The 26,257-nt window shown below is 43.2% G+C and overlaps 1 protein-coding gene across 11 annotated transcripts in view; it reads right to left on the reverse strand.

The window, feature by feature from the left end:
- Window positions 1–26,257, reverse strand: part of MEGF11 (multiple EGF like domains 11) — a 268,163-nt gene that overhangs the window by 42,596 nt on the left and 199,310 nt on the right. For all 11 annotated transcript variants that reach the window (XM_062601762.1, XM_062601760.1, XM_062601766.1 and 8 more), the window contains 3 exons: window positions 13,721–13,841; window positions 11,474–11,637; window positions 10,969–11,071 (listed from right to left, as the gene is read on the reverse strand). In XM_062601762.1, the coding sequence (XP_062457746.1) occupies window positions 10,969–11,071; window positions 11,474–11,637; window positions 13,721–13,841 (388 nt within the window). The remainder of the gene's footprint in view (window positions 1–10,968; window positions 11,072–11,473; window positions 11,638–13,720; window positions 13,842–26,257) is intronic.

The following is a 26,257-nucleotide window of genomic DNA, read 5'->3' on the forward strand; positions in this document are numbered from 1 at the left end:
CCATCTACAGTGCTCTGTAATTAAAACCTCATACAATAAATCGTAAATAAATAAATGTGCTCGGTATTTATACAGCCACAAATACGATCATTTACCGTTGTGAGAGTCTCAGCGTGAGCCCCCAGAAATGGAAGTGAGACACAAATGTAGAAGAATGTGTCTCCTTTCCTCCTGACTGCAGCATTAAAACCACAATTCTCTCATTGTCAATGGGCTATTTATAGGCGGAGACAATTAAACAGCATTATTTCTTGTCTCTTCTGCTAAAGTTCAGGGAAGAATGACATTGGCTCCTTTCTCTTGAAAGGTAGCTGCATTAGAATGCCGTGGCTGTTCCGTGCAGCAGCAAAGTCCTTCCTTTAGTAATGAATAATGAGGGATGTCTTCCCGCTCCTAACGAAGGCAATGAGTGATTGTGAAGCCGATTGTTGTAAGGAAGTGTAGAGAGAGGGGAAGAGGAAACCTTCCAGAAGACACTGATAGCCATTATAGCTGTTATTTATTTGTACATTTTCTGAAGACAACCAAGAAGATGCCGCAATCAATTTTTATTACTTTGTATTACTCTAAGTTAATTCTCGTGGAAGACTTCATTTTTGAGGCTCCTACACACACTGAATAGCAAATACAACTGAGAGGTTCAAATTGCATCTGGCCACGCATATCTTAGGGAACTGTGGTAAAAAAAAAGCACCTTAATTTTACAATCCCCTAACTTGAAGCATATGCAGGGGGGGTCCATCCCTCCCAGCTACTTTACAACCGGAGTCAGCGAAGCAGCAAGCAGCTTTAATGGAAAACTCTCGTATTTACTTACAGAATTTGCTGATGAACATTTCTGATAAGCAATTAGTTTTCCATTGCCAGAAACACAAACAGATGCTGAAGTTGCCACATCTCTGTGATCTCACGTTACAACCGCAGGTTTCTGACTTACGGACAAAGTCCTTGTTTCCCAAGCATGCTATAGAATTAGAAAGACAGCTACCAGAAGAAGCCCTTGAAGCTGCAGGAAGCGGTTCTATACATAAACTCCATTGCCTAGATACCAGGAAATTATCTTACTGCCTCAGGCTGTAGTTCACAATTGTAGATACAAGTATAAAATTACACTTTCAAGACCTTAAACGATGTTCTGGGGGTGAATTGTAAATGAATTTCACATAACTTACATAAATTTATAGTTATCCACTGTACGTGGGCAAAGGACGTTCACGCTCTCATGCAATAAGCCAGAGCAAAGGTAAGAGCTGAGTTTGCTGTGGATTTTAACTCAGCCTGTGAGACAGCAGCCACAAAGCCTCCACATCCTGGTGTGGATTCGGGGTACTGGATTCCTGCAGACACTGTCTGCTCTCCAGTAGGATTTCCACTGCTCTCATTTGGACCGCTCTGTACATGGAATGTAGCAGGCAGACCCAGGAGCGGCTTCACTCCCCATTCCCTACACTGTCTTCCTTAGCTCACACATGGGGTAGGAAAAGCAGCACAAAGTGTCTCAATTGCTGCTGTGTGTATTGTGAAAAACCCAGTCTGGAATGAACTGAACCCACCAGAACAGTCCTGACTCCTTTAACACACAACTACATGGGAGAGCTGTTCCAGGATCTTTCTCCTTAAGGGCTCTTCCAGGACTTTTTTTTGCCCTTTACTACTAAGTGGCAAAACAGCTGCTGTCTGGGACATCAGGAATACCTGGAGTACCTCTAGCCCAGACTTCCCAAGGGTGAGGCAATCAGGTTATGCAGGTATCTCCCAATGGAGAGCTGAAGATTGTACCTTGAAAAGGAAAGCAGCAGGGATAGAGGTAGAGGAGGAAGTGTGTCTGGCAAGAGCACTGGCTGATGGAGACTCCTCAAGTCACGTATGCTTTATGGTAGTAATATATATCATATATTGTAGTCCAGTTCTGCACAGAGGCTAGAGGTATGTGTCTGGTCCCTCAATGTGATATAAGCTGGTGTCTGGCTATATAAACCGATAAATTTTTACCGGATAAAGTTAGTTCTTGGTATGAAAAGTGACAAATGGAGCTGTGAAGGATTTAGCTAACATCCACACAACCGTCATGAAAGGGAGCAAGAAAAAAGGAAAAGTTAAAAACCAAACCCCAAGCTGTACAACTGGGATATAAGGTCTCTATTGAAGAGCTACTTCATACGCTGTGTCCATTAATAACCTTCAATGGCTTCCTTCAATGCATGTTTGTCAAAGTGATGCAGATTTAGTACTGCCTCTAACTGTACCATGCTGAAGGACTTTGAAGGGTGAAATTCCTGAAAGCCAGACATAAGCAGAATTCCCTTTTCCCCCCTCTCCAGCTTACTTGTGCAATTGCGCTTGTGCTTGGGGATTACGTCCCTAGGTCTTAATAAAGCCTGCCATTGTTTGTCTGCCTTGTCTCCAGACAGTTGGAAACTAATACTCCAACCACAACAGAAGAACAAAAATGGATGGAATAATGAGAGCCAGTGGCCTCTTTTTGACCACTGCTATCCCCTTGACAGTAGCCTCTGCAGCAGGGCCTGCATGCTGCCTGGCATCTAATTATTTTTCAGGGATGTAGGAATTTGATAAATTACAGGACGTGGCTCCCTTCCCCCTCCATGTACTTTAATTTTACATCTACCAGTGTACAACTGTAATTATTTCCCTGAATAAGATCTTCAGCTCTTTTTTTTTCCAATAGACACAATCTAAAGACAGATGCAACATCAATTAGCAATGACAGGAATGATTCCAGCAGACATCTGAATCCAACACAAACATTGTGCTCTCCTCCACCTGTCTTTCAACATGACAAGAAGTCATAATAATCTCTTATTTCTGGCATTTGAATAGCTTTGGAAAAAAATGCTTTTTATGCATAAATAGGCACTGGATTTATGCAGCAATCCAGGGGAGGCCTGGAGTTTGGTGAGTCACGCTTGGCTCTGAGCTGGAATGCCTGGGAGTTTTTGTCTCTGGCACTCCTAAGCCCTAATGGTGGTTTGTCTACCTGTTGACACAGTGCACAGTGGCAAAACCACCGGAGTAGCAGTGCTGCTTCAATAGCACAAAATAGCTTAATGATTATAGCTGCAAGGCTGTTTTAGATAAGTAATTGTAGAAAGTGGGCCAGCAAACACTTAATAGTACTGAAATGATGTATGGGAATGTATCACTGGATGCGATCTCTAGATTTCTATAATCATATGTCCGTATTTTCTTTACCCTTACTCTCTTCTCTTTCCCCAGTATTCTTACTGCTGTTACACTTATGATTTCCCTATAAGTTCTATTTAAATCACCTTGGTGCTTGGGATTGGATCACTGTGCTTTCCTTAGGGATTATTTTGCTGTTTCAGTCTATAAAGAGTAAAAGAAAATTCAACATGAACATAAGAAAGAACTATCCAGTTACCTCTGGATCAGCTGTTCAGAGGTGTTATGACAGCAGACGAGCAAGAGTTCATAAAGAATACTTGATGCTCCTCTATCATTTTTTGCACCTTCATAGTTATTCCTACCTGAGGCAAACCCTGCAGTATTTGTCTCAGATCCAGTCAGAAACACCACAGCACAATTCGTGACAGCTCAGCATTTCAGGATGCTGAAGAACAAGAAAATCTGCTTGGGGAGGGCAGCAGACAGAAGGAAAACATAAAGGGATCTCTCATAAAATTAAATGGAAACATTAAGAATTGATGGCTGCTCATCCAGTCTGCAAATAAGCTATTTTTGTTTTTATACAGTGAAACCATTCAACAGAGATAGCAGCAGCCACATTTACATTATCTATCAACTTTTGTGGTGTTAAAAGGCTTTTCTTACTGATTTTTTGCCCAACTGGTGCAGCGGAGCCCTTACCTGCTGGGACTTGTTCACCTGTGGGCTTCAGAGGGGGCAGCTCCTGGGTATAACAACCCATCAGTCTAAATGAAAGCTGCACGATCCGGTCCTAAATTATGAAGAATAAGCCTTTCCCTGCAGCCAGTGAAAAACTCTAAATTGTCTCTTCTCTCATCATTGCATGGGCGATTTATGCACCCATTAATGTAAGTGTTTTTCTGAAAGTAATATACTTACAGCCTAATGCACCTCTGTGGAGCACTAATCGTACCCCTATTTTTAATTATCTAGAGAAAACTCCAGATATGAATCATTCAACATGGGGAATTTATGCAATAAAAGCTTTCGAGGCAAGAGACCTACCTCACAAGAAATGGAATAAGTCAAAATGTTTGCTAAAATTAAGGATCATTCTGTTCCCTCTGCTACAGGATATTCTCCAGGGTGCACTAGTGCAGGAAGAAAAGTTGCCACTAGCAGAAAGAGCAGATTGTGAAGGAAACAGTACTAGAAGGAGTCAAACCTTATCCAGTCCTGCTTCACCTTTAGGATGCTTCCTTCCTGCTATTTCTCAAAGTCTAGACATGGTGTTGGGCCAGGAAAGAACAGAAAGCTGGGAAGATCCAAGCAGACCTTCAGCAGGTAAACAGGAGGGAGGAACATGTAAGAGGGAATAAAAACATGCTGCTTTCCTGACTTCTAAACATTCAAGCCCCCAAGCTAAGCCATGAGCTACAAACACAGCTTAGCAAGAGCTGTTGTACACCTGAACGTGCGCAAACCTATTGCACTTAATAACACTGACTGAAAGTCAACCTCTTCTCCTTCGTGTTGAGCAGAAAGGAAGATGTTTACAGCATTTGTCCCTGCAAACACTTTCACTAATAACATATAAATACAACACTGTAGCTTTCTGGCTGCTTACTGAATGATCTTTTCTTTCCCTTCTTTCACACTCAGCACGCCAGCATCCAGTATTGAGTCTGCTGAAATGTTCACAAATCATTTTTCACCACTTCTCGCCCACATCTATTTGTAGGTGAAGGCATTGTACACACAGCCTAGCTTATATATAGAATGCCTCCATACTAAAATGGAAAATGCTTTAATAACTCTGGCGTCAGGTTTCATTTTTTTAGAAGCCATTAAGTTAGCATTAACCAGGATGCCATCCAAGCTGTATCTTTTCACATGAATTTAAAAGCTGTCCTTTAATAAGTGAAAATAAATACGAAGCTGAATGAATTTGTGTCTCTTCTGTGTTTAGAAGATTAATACCACAATCATTTGCATGCGTGCTCAAGTTGAGCAGTAGGCTTACTGCAGAGTCTAATTATAGTCTAAGGGTCTCGTCCAGCTCCCACTGAATGAGTGGCAAAAATCCAACCCATTTCACTGAAGGTGAAATACGCACTAAAGCTGGCACAGGGCACACACAACTAAACCTCACTCACAGGAGAATCTGGAGCCCCCTAGGTATCTGCCAAGGACTGCACAGACATAATTAATGTCAGGACATCAATGAAGTCTTTGATACAACTTCATAATTCATAAATTTGGAAAATTAGCCCTATATCAGCAGGAACCATACTTAAAGGTTCCTGTCAAAGAGAGAATTTTTAAGCACAGCCTGACATTAAAATCTTATCAACTCACTTGAAATTAAGTCAATGAAAAATTAAAGCTAATTTCTAATAAGCTTATGTTACATTCATAGACTAAAGGGCACTTGTGGAATCCAGAGAATAAGCACACCTTCTCACATGGAAACGATCTTCACAGTTGAAAGACAGAGGCCAGAAGAGAGGCTAAAAGGAACCATTTTAGACTGACTAAAACTTTTTTGTCTGCTTAAAGCTAATTGAAGGATACAGAATAAAGACAGAAAGAGAGTATTAATTTCAAAATCTGGGATAAGACTGCCAAAAATGATCAGTGCAAAATATGGTTTAGATAATGGGATTAGACATCTACAAAACACGTGTTTACTGGGAACTTACTATTACTCCATTCAGATATTTTAGGCTGCATATTCCAAACCAAGAGAGAACGAAATAGTCTGATGGGGAAAAAATAAAAGCCAACCCACGACACTGTGAATTCTACACCACTGTGGATCTCCCCAGCAAAAACCCTGTAGGTGCATGAAACAAGTCCTACATCTTTCTGGTTTTAAAGACACATAGAAAAGTCAGCTACCAATTATATCAGCGTGCTCTTGGAGTTGCTCTATTAATGACAACCGAATTACTTTGGCTTCAACTTGTACAACTGAGGAGAGGCTCTGGCCCTAAGGTTATGAAGTGGACAGTGCTTCAGTGTTGGAAGCATCATATTGGTACGAGCAAATGCCTTTCATGGAAAGCCAGGTGGAAAGTTTTTCTTTTTCTTCAGTGATTTGCCACCTTCTTGCACAGAACTTGGGGAAAGTGAAGTTAAAAATACCTTGGAGCTCCCTGCCAGAGTGGTCAGTACTCCTTTAGAATTCAAAAAGTCTTTCCCTTGAGTAACAGCCTTATCACTGTGACTCAATTAATGCACCCACAGAGGGAAGAAACGTGTTTCTGTGCTTGAGTGACAGTGCAGGTGGCACTTGCAGCCTGCAAATTCTCACAAACGTGAAGTCTCATTCCTCAGAGCTCACCTTATCTGTGACCAACCGACGCTTCCCAACCCCATTAACTCCCCTATACAATCACACGTGGAAATCCCGACAACTCAATGTAACCACAACTACTGTACAGTATTCCCTGACATGATAAGAGACAATCAGAGTTTATGTTGCTGACAACGTAGGAAAGTTATTGAGGTTGGGAAGGACAGTGAAATATGTATTTCGATTTCTGTATGTAACAGCAAAGAGGAAAGCTGCTCTTACGAGACATGAATGAAGCCTGAAGGTGAAAAATCCCAACACAATAATAAGATGTTTCTTCCTTACCAGCATATATAATTTTCATACCTGCATGTGGCATCCTGATTAATTAAGGAAAATCTATGAGGGGTTCTTTCCTAATTAACCATGGGATGCACCATGTTGTATTTTCCATCTTAGGTCTGCTGTACTATCCTATTTTCCCCACACATATTTTTGGGATGTTAAAATCTACTGAATAAGCTGCAGCTTTGGCTATTCAGAAAAGCCTTTGAGTAAAGGAGTTCAGTGGGTAATTGAGATAGCATCATGACTACAGTGTTCTATAAAAAACAGAGCACGATACAGAAAAGAGACAGACAGAACCGAGATCCAGATAAGACAGCATTTCAGATTAAAGGCATTCAGATAAACAGGATTTTAACTGACCTTAACATTTACAGGAATGGAACATATCCCCCTGCAGATCGCTTCCTATTTAATCCCACTGTAATATCTGAAAGGTTAACAAAATACACACTGCCACAATTAATTTGAAGCACATTGACTCGTTACAGGGAGGAAATGAGCTTGCTGTGAATATCCGCCGGGCCTGTGGCTTTCCTGTGATCTGTTGCCCGACTGCACAAGCAGACAGGCTCGGGTCTTAGAGACAGGATGAGCAATGGCTGTGTCTGGCTTCCCAGAGAGCCCTGCTGACCTGGCTCAGGTCAAACATGAAGGGGGCACCTCCCAGAATTAGAGGGCAGGCCAGCAGCTATGATCAATTGAATTATTGGTAGAACCAGCTGAAGGCTATGTAGTAATAACTAGTTGGTGTCCGTGAGGAAACATGCTGCCATCAGCCACCTTAAGGAGAGAGGACCAAGCTGGTGGGGGCTCTAACAGAGAAATGTTGTTTCCCCATGTCCTCCCTAGCTTCTGACCCACCTAGCAAGGCTACCAGGGCAGCTGGTCCTTCTTCATCCTGTTTCAGTTTATTTGTTAAGAACAAACACTGAATAAATTGATGAACTTCTCCTTGTTGCTGAGCACTCAGGTGAGGAGGTTGCATCTGAGTCAGTTGAGGGTGATACCTGCTTCTATAGGACCTATTTGCTTGCAAAGGACTTGCAGGAAATGCTCTACCACACAGCTTTTCCACGCCTGCATTCTCTCTGTGGATGCAGTGTGTGCAAGATCCCTACTTAACCAAATGCAATTAGCACCAAAGCACTCCATTTTCAAGCAGTTTCATTTTAACCTGAATGCACACAAAATTAACACCTCTTTCACAAAGGACAAGTGTGCTGGGAGCTTAAAGGTATCTGTGCGCACACGCACGCATGCACAGAGCTGCAAGCACAGCAGCCATACATATCTAAAATGCATGGCAGAGCTGGAGTAAAAGACCCTTATTAATCTTTAGACAAGTGTAATCAGTCAACAGTTGATCCTGCTGTGAGATACATTTTTGCTTTTTAACCTAGCCATAGATATGAACATGTCTTCTTTTGATTTTAAGGGTTGTATCTATATTTCTGTATATATCTTTATATATACACACATGAGGTTACGTGTATGCAGTACTGGTGCAAGCTGGAGAACTCCATTCAGTGCAAGGCTGAGCCTTTGTTGTTACTACAGCTGACATTTGCTTCCCATGGAGGAAAATTCAGCTCTGCATTGAGTCAGCAGGTCACAGATCTGGTTTTATCCCACATCTGAACAAATTTCACTTTGTCTGGATCACATGAGAGCCTTTTGCCAATGTGGTTTTGGTCTTTTCTGTACAAATGTTGTGCTTGCCTTGCTATCTACAAAACCATTTGTGATAAAATGTGTCTGTCTACCTGGCTGGGTAATTTTTCCACTTGCAATTCCCCGCTGAATTGAATGGAACCTGTATATGCATGTTTTCAAGCAGCTTGCTGCCACTGTGCTCATTTATGCATACAGCTGGTTTGCACAGCTCTGTGATCTCCTGGTTGATATGTGGGAATCTCTTCATCATCTTCCCATCTGCCAGGTACGCTCAGCTCCTGAAAATTACTTCCCCCCAGCTGGTACACATAGAAGGGCATTGTCTTGAATAATAGTGTTGATGGTGGCAGTCATAACCTAGTAAAAGGATGGCAGACTGCTATTAACTTACATTGTATGCAATCTTTTACATGCCTTTTTTTCTCCTTCTTTTCCCACTCTTCCTCCATGCTCCTACCATCTATCAGTCTCTGCAGGTTTATATCAGTAACATCTCAAAAAACACTTTAAAGAAAATGGGTTCAGTCTTCTCCTTGATCTTTGCATAAAACACTGACATCAAGAAGCAGTCCCACGTGTGGGATGAACATACAGAATATGCTGTTTCAGATGAAGTTTTGTGGCTATTAGGATCAGAAAGCCATGTGAATTCTGCCTGGTGTGAGTGGGCAAGAAAAGCCTCAGATGTTCCATGAGCCTGAACTTTTCTGATCTTTTTCACGCCATGCCTAGTTAGCACCAAATTCAGAAAGCAAAAAAAAAAATAAGCCTGAATTATTTATCGTGTCATGTTTATAAAATGCACTGCAATAAACATCTTGGCCCAGTTCACAACAGCTACAGATAAAATCCTGCCTAATACGGAGATTAAAGAAGGTCACCACAGGCATTATTCTTACCTTTACTTGGAGTAATTTGTATCTGCGTTTGATGTACATTTACAGATGTGGATGAGAGTAAATACAAAGTATTTGTTGCAAAGACCTTTGAGAAGAAGCCAGACCTTCAGTCTGCACTGTCTGCAAAGTGCATTTCCTGAAGTTTCTTCTGGAATGCTACATCCAGAAAGGTGTGCAATAAACGTTTAGAGGAAGTGTGTATAAATATATCTCTTTAATTTACTGTACTTTTAAAGACCATTTCTCCCTTGAAGAAACTCACAATGGCTACAGGGAAGCCTACCAACTGTTTCTCTGATGATCATCAATAATGCACAGTAGAGTTTTAAAGCCTGATAGATGGATATATTGATGGTGAAGAGGCTCAAAGAAAGATGAATGCAGCCCAGTGAATGAAGAATGCAACCTAGAGGAGAGGATATTAGTGAGCTTATAAAATGGATTTTCTTGGGGGAAAAATGCTCTTTTCAGGGATGCCTGCCCACTATCTCTGAAAAGTGCCTTTATTGTAAGCAGTGTAGAACTTTCTATTTTTGCATTTTATTTAATCCTTCAAAGTTTTTTTCCATTGTACATTCTAGGTTTAATTTCACTTCATGCTTCTAGGAGCTGAGCTGCTGTGGCAATATTCTCTCCATCAGAAATAGAAGGCATGCACTGTTTAAGGTGTAAATGAAGAGGTAAGGTGACAGTATCCCAAATGCTGGCTGCCTGATCACCTGCCTTGCTCCATTTGTACTTGTTGGGAAAACAAACTTTCCAAATGAATTGTTGTCAATATAAATGCATTCTGATTGTCAGTGCCACTGATGGTTCTGCAGTTATGGGCAAGAATCTAAGTTTATTTCCCTCTAGGGCCTTTAGAGAAAGCTGAGGGAGATTAACCAGTATTTTAGGCAGCTGAGTGTGAAATACTGGTAGGGTCAATAACTTGCCCCTGCTGCTGTTCTGTTAGCTGTCAAAAGCTGGCAATGAGACATGTCAGTGTGGAGTCAAGTGCAGGTCTGATTGTACTGAGACCTCCAGCCTGGACTCTCTGACTTCTTGGAATATTCTTCCCTGCCTCTGTGTAATCACAAGAACTCCTTGTCAAACCAGCACTGACCCATGCTCCAGAGCTACCCTTCTGCTTGACAAGAAGGGAAAATAGGAAAAGCATAAAGACTTTTTGTAATGAAACTGAGTCTTTCGTGATGGAGCAGCTGTAATGACTCATTCAGAAAACACCTCTGCATCACCAGGTATGATGGTCCTAGGATTCACTGAACCACAACTGCACCCCCACGGAAAGGGCTATTCAAGGAGAAAATCTCTGCAGGATTTCCAGATGATCTGCAGCCCTCCTGAGGATTCTCTTTACAGAAGGCTAACATCTGGTTCCAGTTTGGAGCCATCTTCAACTAATCTGAATACAAATTTAATGAATGCCAGTTATTGTCACCATCACAAGTGATTTAAATATGGTTAAGTTCAGCTGATCTTGTCTCCATCTGTTATTTAGAGGTTTGCAGTCACAAGTCCAGTGCTATAACTGATGCAATAAGCCAAGCCAAACAAGCCCTCAAACCCCCACCAAACAGCAAAACCCCCAGGGTTCACAAAGGTAATGGCTAATTTTACCTGTCCAGCCTGCAAGACAGCAGCAGTAACCGGTGACAGGATCACACCCATCTGCATGGCTACAGTCACAACGTTCACTGCAATTAAGACCATATGTTCCATCCTTCCAAAAATATAAATAAAAAAATCTCTCAGTAATCAGTTTTTTGTTCTAAAATGTGCAAAATCATCCATCATGTCCCTCAATGCTGAGTTGCATTTTTTAAATTAACATACAGGGAGGATAAAAACAACTCAGTGCGTAACATTTCTATAGAGAACCAAATGAGGAATCACTTTAGAAAATGATGTTCAAGCAAATGCAGATAACAGAGCAATAGCTCTGATACAATATAATGCAAAATAGAACACATCTATTTGACTGCCAGAATGCCAATCTGTTATTTACACATGATTTCCTTCAGCCATCCACAGACAAAATGAGACACTGACCTACTGTGCATTCAGAAAAGCTATGTGGTGTGTGGCTTTAAAGGGGGTGCAAGACCCCTGCAGTTATACTTACAGGGCATGGCTGGTCACAGTACTCCCCTTGCCATCCGGGTGAGCAGAGACAAAAGCCATCAGCTGGCCTGCAGGCTGCTCCGTTTGTGCAGTAACATGTCTGGTTACAGTTAAGACCCCAGCTTCCACTTGAACATGGAATAGAGCAATCCACTCCTTGCCAGCCTAAGGAAACATATGAGAGAAGATTTGGGATGTTTTCATGGAAAAAGCAAGGTAGAGGCAGCAGTTTGAAAAGTGCAGAGCTTTGATTGTAGGGCCAGTTTCCTCCTCATCTTGATGTAAATGGGGCAAATGTCTTTAAACTGACAGAAGGTAGATTTAGATTAGACATTAGGATGAAATTTTTCCCTGTGAGGGTGCTGAGGCACTGGCACAGGGTGCCCAGAGAAGCTGTGGCTGCCCCATCCCTGGCAGTGTTCAAGGCCAGGTTGGACACAGGGGCTTGGAGCAAGCTGCTCTAGTGGAAGGTGTCCCTGCCTGTGGCAGGGGGTTGGGACTGGATGAGCTTTAAGGTCCCTTCCAACCCAAACCAGTCTGGGATTCTGTGTTTCTATGATAAATTAAGACTATCTTGGAGTCAAAGGCTGGCCCTATTTTTATGACCTCCCAACTTCATCTGCTAGCATCTATACACACAGGAGGGTGATACATCACTGTCCTGGATGTTCACCAGATTCAGGTATGCCTCTCTGGGACCTGCTTGGACAACACAAGATAGTGCAGTACTGTCTGTCAGGGTAGGGACCTGCTGATCAGTGAGAATGCAAGAAACTTGTCATTTGATGCTGCCTGTTTCTTACCTTGTATCTTTTTTGAGAATGCTGTTTAATACAAAGAAGCTATGACACCTGAAAAAAGACCAAGGCCATCATTTCTAACCATTAAGGCTCAAATCTTAACTACCAGCTGCACAATGGCTTTCATTACACTGCAGCTGTATGTAATGGAGTTGAGCAGTAACTCATGGTTTATACACCCTCATTAAATGGGGCTCTACAGTGATCCATTAATTCCTGTTTGAAATGCCAGATTTTATCGTTATTTGCCTCACTTTTGTTTTAGGGCTTATGCATGCCACACAGGCATAGCTCATGTTGGGATTCTGGGGGAGGGTACCGCTCGCTACACAGGGAGCAGAAGAGACACTGCTATGGAGCAGTCCCAGAGTTCTCAAGTGGTTACTGAACACACGGCTTATGCTCACTACCAAGCAGACAAGGGAATTATGGACATATGTGGGAAGCAAAGATGTTAGTCTTGCAAGGATACTCTGGATCAGGGAAGACTTCCTGTTTCCCTAGATAAAGGACAGCCCCATCCTGCAACCCCATGTCAGCTCAGGAGACAGAAGGTACCTGAACATTTAGATTAGATATTAGGAAGCTCTTCCCTGTGAGGGTGCTGAGGCACTGGCACAGGGTGCCCAGAGGAGCTGTGGCTGCCCCATCCTTGGCAGTGCTCAAGGCCAGGTTGGACACAGGGGCTTGGAGCAAGCTGCTCTAGTGGAAGGTGCCCCTGCCCGTGGCAGGGGTTGGAGCTGGATGAGCTTTAAGGTCCATTCCAACCCAAACCAGTCTGTGGTTCTATGGCTCAGGTTTCACTGTGTTAAGGCACAGGGAAGACAGGGAACTGAGGATGGCAGCAAGGGCAGACAGCCAGAGCCCACTCCACAGTAACCGAGTGCAGGGTTGGCAGCTGGGATCAGCTGGAGCCCAGATTACCACGAAAACCTGTGGGAATGAGAGCAGCCCAAGCTGGAGGCAAGCAGTCTGCAGGCCAGGGTCAGGCCTGCTGAGGATAGCCATGGCTGCCACAGCCCAGTGCAATGGGCTAAAGACTAGACAGAGCCTCTGCCCCCAGCCCACTTGGGTCACTCTGGCCATGGAGGGGGGAACATGGAGGGGCTTTTGATTCTTGGAGAAATGGGGCTGCAAAATGATAGAGAAGAAACCCAGCAGCCAGGGGATTGCTCTGCATTTCCTCTGGAGAGGAGCCACAGATCCGTGAGCACACTTAGTTCTGTGACCTGTTCTTGCAGCACAGCAGGGAAGCCTGGCCCCGGCTCAGGGCAGAGACAAAACATCCAGTCAAGCCCCTGTTGAGTTTTGATACTTGGGCAGACAGTTGAATTACCAACAGGCACAATAAAATAGTGGAGTTAGTGACTGCACAGCTGTGCCACTTGAAAAGGGGAGCAGCACTGATGCCAAACTGCAGACGATTGTTAAATCTGAATTTTGTTTACCTTCTTTGCAATAGCACAGACCATCCACAGGGGAACACGCACCATCATTTTTGCAGTTACAAACTGATGAGCAGTTGGTTCCATAGGTTCCTGCCATGCAGGTAATGGTGCAGTCATCTCCCTGCAAACCAAAAAACATCAGAGTGAGCTGAAGGAATTGGAATCGCAGGAAATTCCCATCTCTGCACAGGGAGGCTTTCTCTTTCAAAACAGTGAGCAGTGTTATGAGCTGATTGCTGAATCTTCAGCACTTGAGCAGTTACCGCTGCTTCCCATGATTATGATGCAATTAGTGCTTTGATTGACTTGGAGGAAAGGGACAAGTTTCTGGCATTCATTCAGCAGGAGGTGGGGAAGTTACAAAAACAAACCTCCTAGAACAGATGTCAGATCATTAAGCAAAACATCACTTACAAAACACTAATCACAAAATATACAGTCTGAAACCGTGCAAAGATTGCTCTGCAGTTCTTGGAAAATAGATTCTAAGAATAGGGCTGTTAAAAAGCTAAAGGAGCTCTTCCCTCCTCAGCTTCCACAGGTTGGCAGAGAGGGAAACTACACAGCAGGTGCATGGGACCTGTTTGATGCATGGCTGGTACCTGCATTTGTTTTCAATTAATTTGAATGAGACTGTGGCTTTAGGAAGAATGCTGAACAAGGAGTGATGGGCATGTCAGAGAGAGGAGGCACACAGCACCAGTCTCTGTCCTGTTTCTGCTTTAGGTGTGGCAAAAGTAAGGGTGAATACTTGTATGTTACAGAAACAGAGTATTTCAACAGTAAACTATGGTACTGTATGCACTGATTGACTGGTGTGGCTGAGAGACAGTTCTTGCTAATGCTGTTCATCTGATGAAACAACGACATAAGAATGGGAGCACAATTCCTTTAAGCCTACTTACTGAGTCCCCTAGTCGGTTCTATATACATCAGCATATACAGTTTGTTTCTGTTTCCTTTTCTTCTATGTGTAGTCCTGACTTTCCCATCACAAATTAGCTCTGGAATTCACTTTTTCAGTGAGTCAAACTTCAATAATTTAGTTCTATGTCAGAGAAAGCTCTCCTACTCCAAAGTTCAAGAGTAACTACATTGCACAGTGTGACCTATACCATTGCTCAGGGGAAAAGATACTGGTCAAAATGTATTTTGGACGTGAGAGGCTCCACTGTTTGATAGGAGGATCCATTTATCAGGAGATAAATGCACACAGTGTCAGCTTCCCTATGCTGTGGCAAGTATCTCCAGGAGCCTGTATATCACAGCCTCAGACACTGAGACAGTAAAAGGAAATATGAACAGATTCTTGAGCACCATAAACCCCATATGCTTGCTGTAGCAGTTCTGCCTAGCACCAGGATGACTCAGCCTATTTTATACTAAAACCTTTGGTTTAGAGGAAGTAAAAGAAACGGATAAAATCCATGTTGCTCAGAAGTAAATCCTTCAAGTCCCTGATTTTTAAGTGAAAGCAGTGTTTGCAGAAGATGCTATCTTTGACCTTGATGGAGTAAAACAAGTTCCCCCGAAAAGGCCTGGCAGTAAAAGATGCTGTCTTGACAGGCAGAAAATCCAAAGCAGGCTGCCCCTCATTACCCTGCCAGCATGCCTACCGAATGAGCTTGGGAACCCAGAGCCGAGCAGGATGGCAGAGGGGCATTCAGTCTCCACGCCTAATCAATCCTCTGCCTTTCTCCTGTGTGTAACAATTAGACAGCCAATTAGTGCCACTTAAAAAGCCACATCTTGTGTGAATGAAACTCCCAACTCATTTCATGTACAACACAGAACTGCTGGTACTGGTAATAATTTCTATGACAACTGACCTTATCGGAATTCGAACTTGTGATCTGGAAGTGAAAGAAAATTCCTTTGAAAAGAGAAATAGAACAGAGTGATGTGGAGCTAAAATATCCCCTTGGGAACTGGAAAAGTGCCTTGAAGGTGGAAGTTTGAGAGACCAGAGGACGTCTGGAAAACTGCAGGTTAAGAGAGGAATGACCAGGTTGTCCCAGGCTTTGAGCAACCTGGTCTGGTGGAAGGTGTCCCGGACAGTGGCAGGGGGTTGGAACTGGATGAGCTTTAAGGCCCCTTCCACACAAACTATTTTGTGTGTTCTACAATTCTATGACTAACTAAACCAGCATCTGGGCCATGGGTTGAAGCAGAAGGTGGATTTCCAGTTCCTCACTGACTTTCTGTGATTGCACATCAGCTCGTGTTATGCAGTAAGTTCCTGCTGGCCGTGTGCGCAGCAGGCTGGTGTGGATTCACTGGCTTTCCATAGGCTTACTCTGTGTGGAGGGTAGTCAGACACAGACACTTTGGGCATCCCAAAGAAAAGGTGCTGTCCACCAGGCTGCTTCATCTTTATGCAGCATGCATTTGAGTTTTGGCCTTTGCTTTAATGTGCTATACTTTATGCACTAATAGAGGGTGGTCATTCCAGCTGTCCATCCCACACACACTCACTTTGCAAAGAAACTTTAACTGAGAAAATAACTGGCTTAATGAGGTTTCTGTCACTGGGTTTGACAAGCGGGACCTTCAGAGCTTGCCGAGTGACAACTGCCAAATACACTTCACTTCTTAATTACATAAGAGGAAAATGCACTTGAACTATAGCACTGGCTCTAAGGTTTTATTAATTATAAATGCACACCTCGTTATTAACATTTTGAACTTGATTTGGGAGGGTGACCTATGAAACAAAATGCATTCAGGTATTGTTAAAGATACGGAAATTCCACTTCCCTCTTGCCACCTGCTCTAGTGAATAAGGCTGCGGTGTATGTCCATCCAGTTGTTAATGAGGTATATGTTCTTTCAAACTGATTTCAGCTGTTGTGGACTGAATCTTCACTCTTGCAATCTGGTACTTTATATTTCTATCTGTTTAGTAAAATTAATCAACAGCTGTGCTCCTTATGTTGATTATTCTTTCTTCTATTAAGATCAGGAGGTTAATGAGAGTAGTGAAAAGCCTGGATGTGGTGTACGTGATAGGAAGGAGTAGCTAATTCAATCAAATGTATACCCCTGAAAATGTTAAAGCTATATTAAGAAGTCTAGCTATAAATAACTTGGTATTTCACATCTCTGTTTTCCAAGTCAGAATGATCCATATGGACATCACAAACTTTCAGAAGTGCTTCGTTTCCTTCATCATTTTCACTCAGAAAACCTAGTTTATCGAAATATAACCCTGAAATCTATCCAGTGTACCCGTTCCTAATTTCAGGGGTCAGATCTGACTCTAACATAATGGAAAAATTCTCTTCATGGGAAGTGGGATTGGGGCCAGCTCCAGTAAATGCCTGGCTCCATGTATGAATGGGATGTTCGGGGCCTCTGCTTTGTATTCACCTTCCCAGTCTGGGAGGTGGCACCTCTCAGCTGCTCAGAAGCAGAGTGAGCCTCCTGTTAGAACTCTGAATCTGACAGGAATATCCCAACATGGCAAAGATAAAGGTGAGGGATCAGTGATCCCTGGGATCTTAAAGAGTCAGCTTTAAATCAAAGTGAATGGTGGCAGTAATGTAACTAATACCACCCATATGAGCTTCCATACCTTGAAGTACTTCAGAAATACTAACTGTTGCTAAAACCAGACGACAGACTTTTCTAGCACCACGAGAGGTTTGGGCATACAGCTCTTGATATTGTTAATTCTCCCCTACATAGCGAGGGCTAGGCCCAAGGATCCAAACTCCATTAATAACTCAGTCTACCAGCTCACCATCCATCAGCATCAAATATTAATAGACTCGGAGGGCCAGATCATACATCTTTCTGGACGGCAGTCAATAACACGTCTTGTTTCTGTTCAGGGAGAGGGGATGATTTTCTTCCACAAAAATTATTGTTGTACAGTATTAGTAGAGCTCCAAGACACACTGCTGCTGCCTTAGGTGTTAGCTGTGTTAACAAGCTCTGGATACCTCACAAAATGTTTTCCCTGGATTAATGTTGCCTCAACAGATTAGATTGCCTGGTTCTGTTAAACGGACATTCCTGCTGTAAACGATGACTGACTCCCTTTAAAATCTTTTTTTCAGTGTTCAGCAGAAAGATTTCTATTTATTCCTGTACATTTTGGATCAGGCCTTTAAATCAGTGAAATGCATTTTGATAGGGGAAAGAAAAAAGGTATCCTAGGGCATAAGGGGAGTTAATAACCCAGTAATGGTCAACACCACCTGGCAATGTCTGCACCCATACCTGGTCTGGCTCAAAGTGTGGTTATTTAAGGATGGGGAATTAAGCATTGCAGAAGCAGCTACAATCTACAGGAATAAATTTGCCTTAGGGAGGCGGGGGGGAAGCCTGGTTGCACTGAAGTCAGTGGCAAAACAGAAAATCATTTTTTTCCAGGCCTCTGCAATGCAGAAGACTAACAGGATGTTATTGAGCTTGGCCTCAAGTTTGCAGCATAAAGACCTGTGTGACAGGTTTGTTCTTAAGGTTTAATCTGTCAAGGTGCTGAAAATCCTCGGCTCCTGTGCAGATTGTGAGGGGGACTGCCAACACTGGAAGGCAGCATGTTGGAACCTTTGTAATCTGCAGTGTGACTCCAGCTGATCGGAGATTTTTAACACGGTATTTGGTTCCTCCTTCTCCCACTCTTCACCTTTCTTTGTGCCAGATGAATTAGAGGTGCAGCACCTGCCACCAGCCACAGGGAAGCTCAGTGCTGGGCTCTCAGAGCTCGCAGCAACGGGCATTAAATAGAAAGAAGGGCATGGTGCAGTGCCATATGTATGCGATGATAAACAGATCAGAGAGACAAAATGCAGGTGCTGTTTGTACTGATGTCTGTGCGTCCAGATAAGCTGATCACTATGGATTTAGTATGTAAAAGTACATATTTATGTGTACACACATTACACAGCACACCAGTGTGCTGGTACAGTGTCTGTGCACCGATGCAGATCACAGATACAGTTCTGTATGTTTACTTATTTGTGACATTTACAATTAACCCAAAGTGGTTCTCCACAAACATTCCCTCAAGGTAAACATATGGTATCCAGCAACACAAACCATCAGAACAAACTAATTTCCTTAATGGTGTTCTAGTGGAAATTAATGTGCTCTTCATAAGTGTGTTAGCAGCAGTAGGAAACTGTACTTTTACCGGTCTTCTCCTCCACCCCAGACTCAAACAATTTATTCATGACCTTACTACACAGAATCTTTAGTTTCCCAGACATAATGATGTCCTCTGGCAGAATTCCCTTCCCCTCTGGGTGTTACTAATTACTCCCTGCAGATGCTATTATTGGTGTTAATGATAAAATGCATGAAGAAAGGCTGGGGAAGGATCTTGTGCCCCGCACAAGCCAAGTGTTCACTTTGCAGGTAATCATTTTTGTTAAGAACTGACAAATGTTCCTGTATTCACTTTGCAGCATTACACAATGTAGCTGTGCTAGAATTTGAAATACGTCTGAACCGACACAATGAAACCATTGATGACTTTATTCCATCTCCTTTTCCCGTTGCCCTTTTCATGGGAGAAGATGGGGTAAGGTGGAAAGGATGGGAAAGAACTTTCTTATGTTTATGAAGTGACTTTGCAACTCATGGCTCACCCGAAGAGAACCAGGCAGTCCTGAATGCTGAAGTCTGTCATTAAATCATAAAGAGCTTGAACAGCCATCTGCAAAGCTTTCCCCAGTCTGCACCTCAGTAGCACCACAGCCCTCTGCAAGTGTACTGTCAAACCTGGACATATCATAAGGACTAAGCACAGCTTCCCTTGGGAGTGGGAAGAACTTGCCCCTTTGCTTCCTAAAGTCTTACAAGGATTTATAAACATTTACAAATGGATGTCAGCATTTTATTTCACCTCTGGATTTGTGCTAATATGCTAATTCATACAGTAAACCTCACAGCAAATGCCAGGTTCAGAATTAGTCAGCCTGACACTGATTTGCAAATTTGGTGTTTCATCAAAAACATCCAGCAAAAGATGCACACAAACAAATGGAAACTTTACTTAGAGAGTAGTCAGTAAAAATATTATAAAGAATGTTAATTCTAAATACTTACAGGACTTTATTAAATGCTATTTAATTTCATTTTACTGGTGATAGCCAAAGCTGGGAGCACTGACCGTGAGGGGAGTAAAAGCTACCACAAAAGAATCCAAATCGTTTGTACAAAAATCAAGTTGAACTTGGTAGGTTCCTATTTTATAAACCCAAATATATTTGCTGCTGCTGGCATAACACATGGGTTTTGGAGCAACAATTATCTATCCATCTTCCCAGAGGGGACCTTCCCCATCATGTTGACCTTGGGAAGCCTTTAGCCACAGCTTAGGAAAGCCTCTGATTAGGACTTTGCTACCTACAACATGATTTGTATCTATCAAGATTAGAGAACTTGTGCATCCTGTCAGTCTGGATACCATGTATACATATGCAGAGCTGGAATTAACAGCACAGAGCTTGTGGTTTCCAGCACAGTAAATCCCATCTGTAAGGGTCTTACTATGGAGGATGCAAGGATCTGTGCGTCCCAGGAGTCAGGCACTGCACATGGCTCAGGGTCCTTTCAGACTGGGAATCCAGGGCATTGGCCCTGAGGTCTCATGTCTGAATATGCCCCTATCCCACTAACTCATGGGAAAGAGGGAAGGGAGGCAAGGTGCACTGCTTGCAGCAGAGCTGCCCTGGCTGCCCTCATTCCAGGAACAGAGGGTTTTTTCCATAGGGTATTCCATGACCCATGTACAGTAAACCCACACAGGCAAACTAATAGACACTGTGTGCGGGACAGGTCTCATCTTTGGAAGCCCAGAGTGCATAGAATCTCACCACTCCCCTGTCCTCCAGCATCTTGGCTCCACCACGCTTCATACATCCAAGAGGAGCAATAAAACTGATGGTGGACTGGTGCTGTGTAAGAGCAAAGCCAGTAAATTCCAGCTTTGTGAGGCTATTTTCTTGCCTCAATGAAATCAAGTGAAGGCAAATACAAATAGAACTCCCATTACAAAAATTGGATTTTGCATACTAAACCTCAGCAAAGCTGCGGTTGGATTTCTGTCAGTGAGCGCTTTAATCCCCCTCACCACCAGGGAATAGTTTTCAAGTTTCCACTACAAATATGCCCAATATCAGTCAGTTATCTGCAATTAAAAAATCCATTCCTACTGTTCAAGCTACCTAAATATGGACATCAAAAAACAAGAAAGAGAATTCAATAAAGAGAGCAAGGGGGGGATTGCACCCTCCCCTCTGCTTCCCGTAAATCAAAGTAGCACTGTTGCTGGCCAGAGAATCTAGACTAACTTTACAACACTTGAATATCTGCCTGGTTTAGTATTCGGGCCTTAACTGCAGAGCACTTTAGTGTCAGCAAGGCAATGAATACAGCATCATATAATTAAATGTATTCACCAGGAAAGTAGCGAGGAGAGTAAAAAAGATGATCATCCACCTCTGAACATTTTTTTTTTAATACAGTCAGCACTTTTCACCTAATAAAATATCACAGAACACATTTATCCAGGAGGGACCTCTCCCAAAATAGGAGATTGGATTTAGACTGGCTAAAACAACTCCTACATCGTTTCCTCGGGACATTTCATCGGGTGAGAAGGAGCATCATACCTGAGAGGACAACCTCCCACAGGCAGGCTGTAATGGAGTACAAGCAGCACAGCCATGCACAGCTCAGGAAACATGATGGAGGTTCAGCTAAATCAGATGATGTTCAGTGCTTGGCCAGCCTCAGCAGTTGGCTACGGAAACGCAAGATATGAAAACAAACTCCTAATTCTGCAGGAGATTGTTTATGGAGCAGATATTTCAGGTGGAAATGAAAATATCTGTAATACATGGGTTTAGATTTAGTTAATGGGAAGAGTTACTGCATCCAGCTCTGGGGCCCTAACACAAGAGGGGTGTGGAGCTGTTGGAGTGAGTCCAGAGGAGGCCACAGAGGTGCTGCGAGGGCTGGAGCAGCTCTGCTCTGGAGCCAGGCTGAGAGAGCTGGGCTGGGTCAGCCTGGAGAAGAGAAGGCTCCTGAAGGGGAGACCTGAGAGCAGCTCCAGTGCCTGAAGGGGCTGCAGGAAACCTGGAGAGGGGCTTGGGACAAGGGCCTGTAGGGACAGGCCAAGGGGAATGGCTTTAACCTGCCAGAGGGGAGACTGAGATGAGCTCTCAGGCAGAAGCTCTTTGCTGTGAGGGTGCTGAGGCGCTGGCACAGGGTGCCCAGAGAAGCTGTGGCTGCCCCATCCCTGGCAGTGTTCAAGGCCAGGTTGGACACAGGGGCTTGGAGCAAGCTGCTCCAGTGGAAGGGGTCCCTGCCCATGGCAGGGGTTTGGGACCAGCTGAGCTTTAAGGTCCCTTCCAACACAAATCAGTCTGGGATTCTGTGGTAAATTATCAGGTCAATCATGTCTGTATCAGGAGGATTACAAAGATACATTATGGGACCAGCTGGATAACCAAATCCTCTGTTTAGTTAAAGAAATTTAAATCTGGAATAGGGCCACTTCACATTTATTCAGATGAGACCAGGAGCAAACTCTCATGATATTTTAAACTTAAACTCTGGGGAAGCTGTAAAGAGTCTAACATCCGTGGGGCTCATTGCTGCTACTATAACCAGCTTTGATCAACTGCTATTCTAAACTGCTCCAAAAACCATGGCCATATCACAGTTTAATGTCCCCAAAGGTAAAATGGCCCAGCCATAATGTGTATTATTTCAAGTTAGTGGAAAGTATTTACACGCCTGAGAAGTATACACTTGGTACCTGTGCTCTTCGTGGTGTACTCAACAAGCTACTTATGTCCAAACCACAGGAAGGAGTGAGTTAAATATGTCAAAATACTAAACTGCAGCTCTTGAATGCTGCTGGTAAAGACAAACAGAACCTATTTCTCTGCCTTCTTTAAATGGAGGGGTCTGAGTTGGAGTTTACTATGTAAAGGAAAGGTTTTAACACACTCTGTGAAGTTCCATAGTTTTCTTTCCCAGATTTGGGCAGAATAAATCAGTGGCTAACTGAAACCTATGCCATTTGGAACTACAGATAAGCATTGCAGTGCAGTGTACCTCAGAGTGAGAATCCAGAGCAGGCCATGACAATTCTGCACCAGCTATTTTATTGGAGTACCCTTGTCTGGAAATTAGAGATGGTTTCTGCTCTGTCCACATAGCCTGAGTGGCACAGTACAAGATCTACCTTGTAGAACAACTGTGGCCCCCTGACTTCTTTGCAATAATAAATCTGGGCTCTGGCTGACAACTCTGAACAGTTCTGCAAAAAGGACATTAGCAAAACCAGGAAATAAAAGGTATCATTTATCCTTTCAGCCTCTATGACATCCTCTGGCAAGAAGATCCACAGTTTAATTATAAATAGAAAGGAGAAAAATTATCTTTATTTGTTTGCTTCAAATCCACTGCCTGATTTTTAATTGGGAAACTTCTTATACTGTGATAAATGGCAAATAGTCATTCCTTCTCCCCCTTCCCCTGCGGTGTAAGAGACCTCTCACATATCTACCCTTGGTGACCCCTTTTCTAAGCAAAATCATCCCACTCTCCTATTCTCATTTTATGGGAGCCATTTCACAATTTAATTACGCATTCTGTGAAAAGCACTATCTTTGTCTTCAAACCTGCTGTGCAATCATTTAATTGGCTGCCCCTCGTTCCTGTGTTATTAGAAATAGTAAATAACTATTCCTTGTTCACGTTCTATACACCATCCGAAGTTCCATAGACCTCTATCATATCCCTCCTCAGCCATCTGTTTTCTGCGCTCAGTTCTAGCTTATCGAGTCATTCTTTGTATAGAAGCTATTCCATATAAAAGATGATCTTTGTCACCACTCGCTACTTTCATTATATCCTTTGTAAGCAGGAATCAGCCAAACTGTGTGCAGTAGTTTGAGATTTAGATATATTATGGATTTACACAATACCTCAAAAATGGTTTTTTTCCCAACCAGTTTTGTTCTCTTCCTGATCACTCTCACTGTTCTATCTGGTCCTCGGGATTTGCTTGGGTTTTGACCTGTGCTGAGCACACATTTGAGCTTTTCACAAAACTATCCACTGTGATTGCCTGAGCTCCTTCCCTGAATGCTAGGAATTAAGTTAGAACTCACCTTTTGTGTATTTGCTTCATGTTACTTTCCTGTCACCTGTTACTCTGCATTTTTGAACACTGAATTTCAACCTACCCAGTCATGCAGCAACATCAAACCTTTCCCCCAATTTGCTGCTATCTTTATGTTTGATAATCCCAATAGCTGTGCACTATTTGCAAACTTCCTTTCCAAATTCTTCTATAGCTGTGCCATACAATTAGGGATAATGCCCAAGCACAGTCTCAAATCTAAACTTCTCTACCCCACTCACCAGCATGGTCCCTGTAACAGAAGCTGCCAAACAAGACCAGTACATCAGCACATCCCTGAGCTCTTGTTCACACAGACAGGATGGACTGAGTCCAGAAGGAGTGAAATGTGCTGCACAGAGCAGGTATCCCCAGCTAGTCTCTTGCTAAGAGTACTGAAGCCACAGAAGCGACAACGTGGATGGAAAATACCCAGGTATGGAGCTGATGATGCTAACACCTGCATTTGACAGTGGTTCTGAGCTGCACCATCCACAGGTGAGAGGATCAAAACAAAAAAGCATCTAGAAAAGCAAAGATACATCAACTTCAAGCTAACGGGGTTTGCGACGTACCTTCTAAAAGCTGGTAAATAACCTGGCAGTCACACACAGCAGATAAACAGATATCCCCCATCAAACTTCCACAGATCCAAAAACCTTCAGCAACAAGAGTTCAAAATCTGGTACAATTTCAGTTCCTCTTTGGCATAGGAAAACACAACCAGGATTTTCCATTTATACACTTCCGACTGTAAAGGATAAAGTCTTTTCCTTTGACACTGTAGTTAGACAGAAAATACAATGAAAAAACCCTAACCTGTGTGTTAAATCCTATGCTTAGGTGGTTTTAATGAAGTCAGTTTGCAATTTGAACTACCAGGAGAGTCAACTACCAGCACTTTTATGCATAGATCCACAGATAGTGTGGATAGAGACATTCCCATTTTGAAGTGTAATAGATGAAAAGAGACACTGTTATTGGCAAGTTTATTCCCCCTCAAAATTCAGGTCAAATAACTCAGTCTGAACAGAATATTGGGCTCTGCTGATTCTGAATGAGGCTACAGGAACTGAAATGCAATTTGGCACAGCCACATTGCCAATCAAGGATAAAATAGAGGAAATATGTCAACTAGCAACAAAGGCAGAGGCAGCCAGGCTTTCTGTATGAAGTTGGTTCCTTTGGACCCACTTATGAAAACTTTGGAGTTATTCAGGTAAACAAAACTGCAGCAGAGCCCAGAAGTAGAAGTAAATATAAGAAAAGGAGGAGACCTGGGATTTGCTCACAGTTCTTATCAACTTATAGACACGGTGTGTGACTGAGTAAGTTCTCATTAGTAGAGGCAGTCACTGAGGCAAACTCCACTCCTGTATATCTGGGGCAATCCTACTGAAGCTAGCAGTTGCGTTCAGGCAAACCTGGGCTGACAAAGTGGAATTTGAGCTGTCACAGACAATTTCTGAAGCTTTTACATTGCTAAGGGAGCGAGCAAACAAAATAAAACAGCAGTAGTTCATAAAAGCATCTGAAAAAATGCCACTGAATTCAAAGAAGGGGATGTATTTTCCACAACTGAGGCACACCCACCATGTCTTGTGCATCCAGTGACCTTGTTAAATACACCGGTACAATAGATCACCTGCTCAAAAGCATACAGCAAACGCCCTGGTGTGAGAGAAGACCCTTCATTAGGGCTCATGCAGCCAGGTGCTGCCATGAATGCTGTCGGGGTTTAGGAAAACACCGGCTCCTAAACGCTGCGGCTGCCGGTGCTCCAGCTGGAATGTCTAATTGGTGAATAGGAGCCCCGGGGGGAGAACACCAACAAGCCTAATAGGCATCAAGCACCTGGTTCATCGATATAAAAGTCAATAGTGGAGCAGCTTAGGCTGAAAGCCTGGGAATACACAGGTGGCCTTCCCATAATGATCTTCCCCGTTGGGATCGGAATGTAGGATATTTTCTCCTGTAACAGAGCAGAGCTGGAAGAATCCATTTATGAGCTGTTATCAAAATAATGCTTTTGGACCACATCCAGTTTCTTTGCGTTGAGGTGATGTTCATTGTTTCCTAGTCTACATGTGGCAGGGCCACCTCAGAAGTGGATTGGCTTCTCAGAAAGGTACCTGCCATTTAAGAGAGATGCAGAACAATCTGGGTGACTTGCAATGCTTGTCCTAGAATCATACAATCATGGAATGCTTTGGGTTGAAAGGCACCTTAATGCTCATCCAGTTCCAACCCCTGCCATGGGCAGGGATCCCTTCCACTAGAGCAGCTTGCTCCAAGCCCCTGTGTCCAACCTGGCCTTGAACAGTGCCAGGGATGGGGCAGCCACAGCTTCTCTGGGCACCCTGTGCCTGCGCCTCAGCACCCTCACA

The sequence above is a fragment of the Pezoporus occidentalis genome, unplaced genomic scaffold (assembly GCF_034315485.1).
Source record: "Pezoporus occidentalis ecotype Australia unplaced genomic scaffold, CSIRO_AGI_Poc_V1 ctg72, whole genome shotgun sequence".
Lineage (NCBI taxonomy): Eukaryota > Metazoa > Chordata > Aves > Psittaciformes > Psittacidae > Pezoporus > Pezoporus occidentalis.